At 48.5% G+C, this 11,833-nt stretch overlaps 1 protein-coding gene across 2 annotated transcripts; it reads right to left on the bottom strand.

The window, feature by feature from the left end:
• Positions 1–2,413: 2,413 nt before the first annotated feature.
• Positions 2,414–8,188, bottom strand: LOC136475842 (uncharacterized). Of its 2 annotated transcripts, XM_066473484.1 has the most exons (6): positions 7,706–8,188; positions 6,131–6,205; positions 5,961–6,044; positions 5,382–5,444; positions 5,230–5,289; positions 2,414–3,030 (listed from the first exon to the last, which is right to left on the bottom strand). In XM_066473484.1, exons 1-6 carry the CDS (start codon positions 8,054–8,056, stop codon positions 2,863–2,865), a joined length of 801 nt encoding a protein of 266 aa, XP_066329581.1. In that variant the 5' UTR covers positions 8,057–8,188; the 3' UTR covers positions 2,414–2,862. The 2 variants fall into 2 exon arrangements, with proteins under 2 accessions (XP_066329581.1, XP_066329582.1); XM_066473485.1 differs by lacking the exon at positions 6,131–6,205 and having other exon boundaries at positions 2,418–3,030.
• Between the last annotated feature and the right edge of the window lie 3,645 nt (positions 8,189–11,833).

Here is an 11,833-nt window from a genome sequence, read left to right as displayed (position 1 = left end):
AAAATATAAGCTCCTTTCGATCTATGGGATTTGAACACGGTGGCGAACTTTATGTATAGTCATTTGGAAATGGGTTTTAGCCTTTTAGGGCTCGAGGTGTGTTCTTCAGTCGCGAAATTGTGGTGATTTTGTCATACTCATTAGGCCAACTTGTCAGTGATAAAATCACCGTGACTTCAAATATAGAGAAGACTCGACAGCATGATGGGCAGTATCCATGCTTGAGAATGAGGAACACATCAAAGAACCAGTAGAAAAATAGAATCAGCATGAGAATTGTTTCTCGTGTTATCACCGTTTTATATAGTTGTTTTACTTGGCAATCAAGATTCTTCAGAATTGGTGCATCAATACTAAAAGGAATTTTAAGTTTGCTAAGTATCACCATATTTATATTGAAACTTAAGTACTCCCTCCGTTGCGAATTATAAGTCACTTTGTCTTTATACGTACTAAGTAAACCTTTTCTAATTTTGATAAAAAAAATATATGTTGACATATAGAATATCAAATATGTGCACTCTCAATACATATTGCATGATGGACTAAATTGAACTAATTTGACGTTGTAGAAATATTTGACTTAGAACAAAGCCAAACTATAATTTATAGGACATAGAGCCAATAAAGCCATAAAAAGTGGCTTTCCAAACCCTTTGTTTATTTGAGATAGCAATAAAAACAGTCCATTGCTGTAGTGTGCTAATGCTATAGTACATGGAAAAGCCTGAAACAGTCAAAATCCCACCATAGGGTACTGTAATTTGGAATGTCATAGTACATAGAGAAGCCTGAATCGATTAAAATGTCACCATACGGTACAATAATTTACAATGGAGGAAGTAGTAAATAACTTAAAAGTATGGCGTGCCATCAAAACTGATTCTAATTGTCACATTTTCAAAATCCAAAGAAAATGAAAATTAATTTTACACCCCGTACCGGGGAAAAACGAAAAGGTATACCGGACAAAAGATCTTCACCAGCATAATTCACAATTACAGAATTAGCTGGGAAAAAGACCAACACCAGTACGCTACCACCATTTGGGTGATGACAAACCAAACTTTATGTCACATTGATATTGTTCTAAGTAATTAATGTTATCACTTGTGCACGTGTCCAATTCAGGTGAGTACCGGAGAAAAAGGCACTCGGTCTGTTCGCTGGTTGGTTTCTGAACTGATTTGGACTGACTGGTGCTGATTTATTATGAGAGAAAAACATTATTGACTGGCTGGTTTGGACTGAGGCGGGGGCAAATTGCAATCAACCCTCAAAAGGCTAGATGTTTACAAAGTTGGAAAACGAAAGAAACCAGTATGACAGCGACCAAAGCCTGCTGTATCTGTAGCTAAAGTTGTAAAGGGCCCACGGCCTGGAGAGCACCCATTCCAACCATCTTTGCTCTACAAGTTTACGGCCTGGAGAGCACCTGTCTAGAGCACCCTTAAATATAGAATAATTATAAAACTAAATATATAGATTTGGACTAATTTACGAGACGAATTTTTTAAACCTGATTAGTTCATGATTTGACAATGTGATGCTACAATAAACATGTGCTAATGATAGATTAACTAAGCTTAATAAATTCATCTCGCGGATTTTTAAAATTTTTTATAATTTATTTTATTATTATTATCTGAACATTCGATGTGACACCTTCGTGGATCTGTCCAAACATCTTATGTGACCGGGACTATAGAGTTTAGAAGGGGGAGACGAACAAAGTTTACCCGTTACCACTGGCATTTTGTGTAACTCGTGTACAAACCTAGAATCGGAAGGTTGAGTGCACTTGAAACAACTAGAAATCAATTTAGTACCAAATCATATGCTCATATATTGGCGTTGATGAAAATTATCATTTTCCTTCTTTGTCGTTGTCCAGCGTCAGAACCTTTTTACCCAGCTTTGATGTTGGAATCCCACCAGGCCAAACATTTGGCCCCTTGAAGTCCAAAGTTCGGCCTATCCAAACATGTTTTGCTTTATCGACCAGATTAAGCCCAAAGGCTACAGGCAGTAGCCATTAGCAAACTATTAGTCCTACAAAACTTGGTAGACCGAGCAAAGAAAGGCTCGATACAGTTGCAACTGAAGACTGTAGTAACAAAAGATCCACAAGACCATACAGAAATAAGTAACAGTTTTAACAGTTTTCTCATAAATGCCAGATCTTCACAAGTAAGGGGGTGTTTGATTGTCCATCCTAAATTTTAGTCGATGTCTCATTAAATGTTTGACACATGCATAGAGTATTAAATATAGACTAATTACATAGTTTGAGACTAATTTACGAGACAAATGTTTCGAGCCTAACCAGTCCATGATTTGACAATGTTTGCTACAGTAAACATATCATAATGACGAATTAATTAGACTTAAAAAAATTCATCTCGTAGAGTCCTGACGGATTATATAATTTATTTTTTATTAGTATCCAAACACACCATACAATATCCTCCCGACACACCTCCTAAATTTTAGTAGCCGGATCCAAACACCCCTAACATTTCACCTAATTGAACGAAATAACATGAATAAATTCATCTAAATCCACTACAGCGTGGAGATCAGTTTGAGCTGAAATCGTCTTCAGCTCTACCATATGCAAACGCACTAGGCAAAACAATGTCAGGTGAGTTAAAGTTAGACTACCCTTTAGCTACATATGTGGCTTATCACTTACGACTATAGTGGTAGTAAAACTCTGTGATCTAGTAACAAATTATCAAATACGTGTCATTCTCAAATGGATGACGTGGTGGCGTGGTGGTGCCGCCACCTAGACTGCTACCCTGCTTCCTCTATGTACACTTGTTATTCGGTTAACAAAGTTGCAGCAATCTGGGGTGATCAATGAACTGTTGAAACATCGGCAGAGTCCTCTGGGGGAAGGTTGAGATCTGGTAGCACGAAGCTGTCTCGTGCGGACTGCGTAACTGACTGCTGATCGAGCTGTTCCTTTCCTTTCTGCTCCATTGAAGTGATTTCATTCTGAGAGTTCGATTGCCCTAACCTTGTCTGCACAATGAAAACAACATTATATTAGATGTCCCTATCGTTCCCAATTTGATTTATGTAAATACAAACTAAACATTTAAAAGCAAGGGTATCACAGCCAAGCACTGAATTTTGGTTGATCACTCATGAAAAGCATCGAACCTTTTCAGAAGCATTTTCAATTAATTTTTTTGGATCGATTTTATCTTCAGATGGAACATGTGGAACTGGAAATGGGTGAAGCAAGATGTGGCCAAACCTATTAGGCTATTAGAAACCTGATGAAACTGCAATGGCTCATGTATTTGGAATGGGTATGATGACGATCCACCCAGCACAAAACGAAGAACTGAGTAAAATAGATTATCCATGGACTCCCCAAAATCAACATGTACTGAATAGGAATTAATGGGCATGAAACACGCCTTAGACAGATCCAGAATGTTGGAGCCAACACTATCTCAAGGGAGGAAAAAAAGTGGCCCAGGTGGTTGCAACTACTTTTCAACTGAACCAGATAGGATTAGGTGAGCAGGATATTTTATCTGTAGTAACAGAAGTTTATAAACATTCACTCCATATTGATAGATTGTTGCATCTATAGACATCATTCAAGAAGATGAAGGCCCAAGTTTACCATTCTTGAAATCAAGGGTTGTGAAGATAATACTCAGGAATGTTCTTTTTGAAAAGATAGCCCCGTTCGCTGGTCTGAAACTTGGCTGAAACTGGCTGGTTTTATGAGAGAGAAACACTGTAGCGACTGGTTGATAAATAGTGTTTTGTGAGGGGAGTCAGCCGGCTGGTCTGGACCATCTAGACCAGCGAACGCGCCTATGTCCATTTTAAAACATCGTCTTAAGTGTTTATTTAATGCTAACTGAATTGTGCATTTTTCCTGTGTGCATATGCACAATGTTACAAACTTTCAAGCAACAAACAAAAACAACTGACTCAAATATTGCATGAAACCATGAAGTTCAGCTGACGCTGAGAGAATTCCGGCTGACTTGGAGATGGTTTCCAGGTAAGCTTCCAGGTTAAATTGAAAATAGCAAACCTCGGGCCATGTGTAAAGTTACAATCACTCCTCAATTAGGATACACATATGCAGGCGTGTTACTCTGACTCCAGATAAGAGTGAGACCCCGCATATCAATCAGCCTAATTATTGGTCACATTTAAGGAATACAGGTTATTCAGAAATTGACACCTTGCCACGATGGTCCTAATCCTTCACTTAACGACTGAATAATATGTTGTGAGTGTCAATTCATCTAACAAGAAACATATATTGAGTTTTTCAAGGTGCAAATTTTCATGAAGAAAGTTGAAAACACAAATCATGATAAGCATACTGCTATCTGACTCTGAGACAGAGTTTAGGCTAGGAGTTCTGTTTTGTGCTTTCTGTATTTCTTCCTTCCTTAACCGAACTCATGTATTTCCGTTTATCTTTAAGTGGAAATGGGGGATGGCCTTCGTGTGGAAAACTTTTGCTGCCCACTGATAGCTATCCATGTTCATGATTATTTCTGTCTCGAACATGCTAGAGTTACGTACCATTACATTAAGAATACAATCCATATTCATGATTCAAGATTTACATAATACATAACGATATCTAAGAGTAGATTTGCACAGAACATAAAATAGTACTCTACACATTTGGTCTCTTGGTATAAGATGCAGGTTCAGGGCACACACGTCTCACGGGTGTTTCTAAGCTTGAAGCCTTTGTAAATAGGATGCAGGCCATGGAGTACCCTAACTAGTTACAGGCAGAGTTACAAACAATCCCTTTCACATTCAGCTCAGATCCAAATATTTACTTAATATTTTTTCTACAAAAAAACATGAGAAAGCCACTTTTAATATAGCCCATCATCTATCCTACGTCCCTACCCATCAGCCAGTGACAGATGAGTGGGAGAAAACAATGCTGGCCACAACCTTGTATACCGTTTGGAATCTTTCTTGCGTGTGGATAGCTTACAAACTAAAGAACCTAAAGATTATCGCAGGAGTATGTAGACCGCTACCTTTGGCGGCTTAAAAAACTCTTATAGTAGCAATATAAAATATATCTGACTTATGCTTTAAGCCAAAACAAGACAGCCTTTTGATAAGCCATTCCACCAACAGATACCATATGGTGGCCCACATACCAATTCAGGACACAAACGAACAAGAGAAACAGATTAATACAGTCGATGTTACCTCAAGCTTGTCATTTTCTTTTGACAGCGCCTTGCAAGCTCTCTGTAAATCCCGCATCTCCTGCACACACATAGCCAAACAAGAACAGAATCCAGTCAACAGAACCGCCATCGAAATACTCTCAAAGTACTTGGTGAAGAACAATGTATAACCTCGCGGAGGCTCTCATTCTCCACAGCGAGAGACCGTACCAGCTGCTGGATCTCCGGCAGCCTCTGCAAGATCCAAACGACAAACCAAATTAAACCACAAGGACAAGAAGGCACAAGGACATGCTCCTACAGCACTAAAATTTTTGGCTTTTTTAGGTCACAGGACCATCCTGATGATAATGAGGTAGATCTTTTTGGCAGTACGCCTTTTTGTGGCTTTGTCCTTAAGATTCCACTTTGTGCTCACCCTCCTCCCCCAGTCCCCCCTCACCCTTTCAAACGCAGACAGATATATAGCAGCAGCTGCTGCTTTATTCTAAAACAAGTGCAGGCTTAGTTCAACTACCACTAAACAAGGCCATTTTCCCTGTGAATGGGTGGCACTCTGACCTGGTCAGACTTCCTTTCCCTTAAGACCAATAAAGCGCGTGGGAGGACTCTAATGCCAAACACAGCTTCAGAACAGTTTACGAGTCCCCCTCGCACCAGCCCATCATCAGTCATGCTGAATCATATGCAAGTTGACGTGTTCCAGTGCATCCCTTGTGAGTTGTGACTGAGAGATAGCAAGGGGCTCACCAATTTCTTCCGTGGTCGCTGGCCGCTGGGGCGTGGAAGCGGGGTCGGAAAGGTAATAAGCTGCGGCCGTTCGATGGCGCCCACCTGCAGTGAGAGGAAGGAAGCATCCATGAGTCCGAGACCAATCAATGAAGCACACAACAAATCCAACGAAAGACACACACACACACACTGGAATACTCGATGCTGGCATGAACAAGGCAGGCCACAGGGGAGTGGGAGCCCACCACCTCCTCCCGCAACAGCTGTCCAACGAGATCACGGATTCAGAATCACGCATCAGCAGCTATCGCAGAAAACAACAGAGAACACAGGTGCAAGCACAGAGCAGCGACACTGATGATACCAGAAAAGAAAACGAGACACGACATCGGCCTGCTTAGGGAATGGCTCCCGATCCTCCGGCGGCCCCCTTCCCTCCCCTCCTAACCCCCAGCTAGAATGAATATCCCCATCCACCCACCAATTGGGGGAACCACATGATGAGACACGCACGACAAACCCGTCCATTATTGTACTTCTTCCTCAATCCTCCATCCAGCGAGGGAAAACCCAAACGATTTCATCCATGAATGACCCATTTTTAGTTAGGCAAAGAAACACATCCGCCGCAGCTGAACCCCCGCCAAGTCCAGCGCGGTCCAGTCCTGCCCAATCCAGGGGCCCTTCGTTCAAAGGAGAAGGGGCCCACTCTCCAGCCAACAGGACCATTCGACAGGTGGGACCAGGTGTCCACGGCTCCACGCCACGCAGAAGAAGCCGACTCCGCTGCCGCGCCGTACGCCCGCGCCTCGCCGCGGCCATAGCCACCGACGCCGACACACACGGCGGCGCCGGGCAGCTCCGGCTCGTCGCGCTCGCGGCCGGTGGGCGGCGCCCCACGTCACGTGTCGCGCGCGCCGTCTCCACCCACCCCGTCGCGCCGCGTTTTAACTCCCGCATTTGACTCCGTCTCCACTCTCCTCCGCCCGAGTAGGGAGGGGGTCCCACAGGCTCCACGCTCCCACCATACGAGCAATTGCGCCGGGGGACAAAAGGACGAACGGCTGAAAATGACCGGACTGCCCCCGGGAAAACAAGCGCTCCGTGGGGGACCTCTTCTGCCAAGGCCAGGGGCATCTCTGGCAACCTGGCGGCACGGAAGCCATGGAAGGCCCAGCTCCGGCCGCACCCACCGGCTTCCACGACTTGCCCTAATTACCCCTCATCCGAGTAAGAGTCAACCACCAGCGCATAATAATGAATTAAAGAAAACACACGCACAGCCACCATGAAAAAAACGGAAAAACTCTTTTTTTTCTTTGTAAGTATCGAATATCCAACGCAGAATTTGGAAATTTCAAAGGTAAACAGAGGCAGGAATGAGAATGCGAATCTGTGAAGCGAAACGTGAGCCGGAACTTGACGTCCGAATCAAGCAAACGAAGAATTCAAACAAATCGAGAGACGAGGTGAGCGTTTGTGGTCGTTAGGAAGTGTGGATTTGAGATGGTCTTGGAGTGACGAAGGGAAAGGATTTTTGCTGACCACTACGGGCAGTTTCGTCACGCTAACCAAAAAAGGGGAAAGGGCAAAAGAAAACTCGGAAAGGCAACAGGTGACAGGAGAGAGAGAGAGAGAGGAGGGTACCGGTGGTGGCCTGGTGGGGGAGGGAGAAGAACCCAAAGCAGCACGGCGGCGGCGACAGTTCAGAGAAGAGGAACAGAGAGAGAGAGAGGTGAGCGTCAGCGTGTGGAACCACGAACCTTGGTCGCCGGTACGGGTCGGTGGGCCAGGGAGCAGAAGCCGCCACCGCCGTCCTCGCAGCCGCTGGTGGACGCGGCGGAGCCGGAGCCAGAGCCGCCGCTGTAGTCGAGCGGCGACGCCGGGCTGGCCCTGCCCCACCTGGCCTTGCCCCCCGAGGAGCCCGCGGACGGCGAGCGGCGGCGCGAGCGCTTCCCCCGCGCCACCGCCGGCCAGATCAGCTCCCCCTCCCGCGCCGCCGGCTCCGGCTTGCGCAACGGCGGCGTCCACCCGGCGAGGTCGGCCCCGCGCATCGAGCAGATGATGCCGGCCGCTGCGGCCACGAGCTCGTCCGCTTCCGCGTCGGCTGCCATGGTGGCTGGCTTCCCCCCAGCTCAGCTCAGCTCGCGGACCGAAGAAACCTGGACGTCGGCTGGCAAGGTGCCAAGGTGTGAGAGGCGGAAGTGGAGATGTGTGGGTGGGGGAGGAGGGAGGGAGAGGAGAAGGGAAGGAGGGGAGGGGAAGGAAAGGAACGGGATGTGGGGGGCGTGGAGGTGGGAGGCGAACCAAAGCCGCGGCGGCGTGGCCGGGGAGGGCCTTTTAAATGGCGGAATAAAACCGCGGATTAAAAAAAACCTGACCCACACCCACACGACACTCACACACCCCTCTCCCCCTCCACCTACGAGAGCTACGGCTCGCTCTCCCTTGCATGGGCCCGTGGATTAAACCCACATGCTCTCTGGCGAGAGGGACCCATCCGTCCATGGCCCGCAGGTCATAAGGAGCGCGGCTGTCCGAGAGTGGCCCCGCGTTCCCCGCTGGCCTGCCGCGATCCGACCAGGCGGAGCCTTTCCGCGTCGTCCCGCAGCGTGGCCCGCGCGGAAATGACCCTGCCGCCCCCTTGGCGGGGCCCGGGCGTCAGTGGGCGGAGCGCCGGGGCGGCTCGAGGCTTGGAGTAGTATGACCGCGGGCGGGACGGAATTGGAGGGACAGCGTGGCAGTGGCGGTCAGCGGCCTCGGGTCCCGTGTGGAAGAGGAGGGAGGAGGACGCCGGACGCGCCTGCTCTGCGCGGCGGGGCCCTCCCCGCGCTGGTGGTGGCGGTGGCAGTGGCACCGGAACGAAAAGGATGGATGGGGCCTGCGGGGCGACACGCGGAGTCGCTCGCCCTTGACTCTTGTGCTCTTGCTCACTGTGCGGCAGCTGCACTGCTGCGGGGTGTTCGGCTGGTACAGTCCTGGCTGCTTTCAGGCCCGTTTGGATGCGAAAATTTTTGGCTTTTGGCTACTGCAGCACTTTCATTTGTATTTGGCAAAAATTATTCAATTATGGACTATTTAAACTTAAAAGATTCGTCTCGCCAATTACGGATAAACTGTGCAATTAGTTATTCTTTTTACCTATATTTAATGCTCCATACATGTGCCGCAAGATTTGATGTGACGAAAAATCTTGAAAAATTTTGGATTTTAGATGGGATCTAAACAGGGCCTCAGTTTGTCCCAGCTTATTATCTCGTAGAACCCTGTTTAATAAAAAAACCAACCGAAATCCACATCGCACCAGCCGAACTACGGCCCTCAGCGAGCGACTGTAGCTGCGCCTCGGCCCTCGGACCACGGCGGAGGTGGGAGGAGGTGCATGTGCCGGTGGACTCGTGGTTGCTACAGCGTGCTGCGTGCGTGCGTTTGCGTGCGTGCGTTCCGAGGCGCGCACGCAACGCAGACGCCGGCGAGGCCGCTGGCCGCACCCGCATCATCCGCAGCAACGCCCCCGCAGGTTGGCAGCTTCGGCGCCTCGAACTCCAGACCCGGCCGGATCCATGAAAGTTCCTGTTCGTGTCAGAGGTATTCAGAGTCTTCACCAATTACCGCGGTTCATTCATGTCGTGTTATAGCAGTGCTATAGCACATCAGTACTCCGTAGGGTTCTTCAGATGCTACTAGCAGTAGCTCACTACTCCATCCCTTAATACTATTCTGACATGGTAGCTGCGTTTTTGGACTTTTCAGTGACAAAATGTGATTCCATGATCATGTACTTATGCTCCTATACAGTACGAGTACATGCTACAAAACGGTGCGAAATCTGCAATTAACGAACCGAACCGTTCGTGTGTGGTACTCCACCAAATGAACGAGGAAGCCGTCAGCATCTGCGTGTTGTAGCTGACAGGGACGGATCGTCCGAGATGGACTCGCGACCTTTCCAATTGGGAGTCCGGCCGGTGACACTGCTTTTTACTCCTCGACGCCAATCCGGCTGCGTCCGAAGCCGAGACGCTGGACCGGCTCTTCTCAGCCGTTGGAAAGACACCGTCTACGCAACCACGAAGACGCAAGGCCACTTAGATCACGAAGTGCATCGATATTGATTGCTTCCTTTTATGTAATATCAAAACATGAGCTTATTTACTAGGATGGTTCAGCTTCGGCTGTACTAGGTCAACCTCCTTCGGCGCGCGATAGAAACGCGTTATATGTTTCTTTAAACTCTTCTTTTTAATACAATGATACGTAAATCTTTTACGTATTCGAGAGGAAAAAAGGCAGCATCCATCTCCCGTCAAGCAAAATTTAGCTGATTCCGTCCATTCTCGACAAGGGAGGAAACGTTACAGTCGACGGATGCCCCAGCTAGTACTTGTACTACAAACGAAGCAACTTATTTGTTGCAAGGTAGGAGTACAATAGGCATAATACTACTCCTAGTATATGAGATGGGGCCTGTAGATCCTGGTCTGACCGCGACCGACGAAAACGGGCAAGCAGGCCGTCCATTCCGACCACGTCGATCCAGCGAGGAATGGGGAAATGGGATAATCATTTTCTTCAAAAAACAACAAATGGGAGAGTAGCCCCCCCGTACGTCTGGGGTTCAGTCCAGAGAGATTTCCCAAGCACTGGACACTGTTCTCTTTGGTTGTTTCGCGTGTACTGTGCAGTAATCCCCCCCCCCCCCCCCCCCCCCCCCATCTGCTGGAGGCATGGCCGTATGGGCGCGGACGTACGGACCCGGAAATTTCGTCGAGCAGAGCCGCAGCCTGCTGCAGGGGGAGGCGTACGCGACCGGTGAAAAGACGCCAGTCGTCCTGCGAGCCGTCAGACGGCCGGCTGAAAACGAGTGGCCGCCCCCGCCCGGCTCACATGCCTCCGCCAGGCGCCAGTCGTTCCCGTGGCTCCATGATGTGCTGACTGCTGACTGCGCTGCTGAGCCTGAGCGAATAGCGATCGATGACGATGAGCGTGGGGCGTGGCGGAGCGAGGGGACAGTACCGAGCGTACCATGGCTTAGTAGGCGCGAAGGCACCAATCATGTTCCATGGCGATGGCGTGGCCATGGCTCCAACCTCTTCTCTTCTTGCTTCCCCAGCTCCAGAGTCCAGGGAAATTACCACCGGGCCAAGGCCGACCGATGCACATGCACGCGACTACACTACGCGTGAGACCGTTAACCTGCGATCGTGAGTGACATGCCAAAAGCTCAAAGCCAGCCCGGGTCTTCCGGTGGTTGCGTTGAAATCTGGCTATTAGCTTTGTCATCTGAATGAATTCAATTCATACGTTCTCGGCGGGGTAAAGGTGAGCGGCATCCACCCACGGATGCCTTTGCTTGCCTTTGTGCGCCGCCGCAGAAGCGCGCGCGCGTATATCCCCCGCTTTCCCTTTCCGGCGATGGACGGCGACATCGACCGGACGCTGCTTTTGACGATCCCGCGCACCAACGACGGGTCGGCGGCAAGGCCAACTCCGTCCGTGGGCGATTCCATTCTCCAGCTAACGAAGGCGCCGAGGCCATAAAATGGAGGATCCTGTAATTGACTGTCGCACGTACCGGCAAGGACAGTCAACAGTACATCCATTCTCAGAGTACTGCTGCAGTTAAATTACACAGTTATTATTGGAGAGCAAATGAAATGTGTTGGTCCTTCCTTAACTACGGTGCCATAAATTTCGGTACATGCATGCACGAACCGAGCACGTACGTACTGATGGTGCGTCGGTCGGTCGTGCCAAGGTTCGTCGCGTTTCTATGAAAGGAAAAAAAAACGAGAGGCGAAGGTATTTCTCTCTGTCTCTCCTTTTTTTTTACTTCCCGCGCGTCTCGCGTGTGCCACGCACGTGCATCGGGGACGCCACTTAGCACTCCA

The sequence above is a fragment of the Miscanthus floridulus genome, chromosome 8 (genome assembly GCF_019320115.1).
Source record: "Miscanthus floridulus cultivar M001 chromosome 8, ASM1932011v1, whole genome shotgun sequence".
Lineage (NCBI taxonomy): Eukaryota > Viridiplantae > Streptophyta > Magnoliopsida > Poales > Poaceae > Miscanthus > Miscanthus floridulus.
The sequence above is the reverse complement of the archived record's forward strand: the minus strand, read 5'-3'. Positions and strand labels throughout refer to the sequence as shown.

Excerpts from the sequence above, each read along its gene's own strand:
- LOC136475842 (XM_066473484.1), bottom strand. The coding sequence starts at position 8,056 with ATGGCAGCCGACGCGGAAGCGGACGAGCTCGTGGCCGCAGCGGCCGGC. Across the intron at positions 5,445-5,960 it reads AGCGACCACGGAAGAAATTG|AGGCTGCCGGAGATCCAGCA; the intron begins GTGAGCCCCTTG and ends TGGATCTTGCAG. Across the intron at positions 3,031-5,229 it reads AAGAAAATGACAAGCTTGAG|ACAAGGTTAGGGCAATCGAA; the intron begins GTAACATCGACT and ends TTCATTGTGCAG.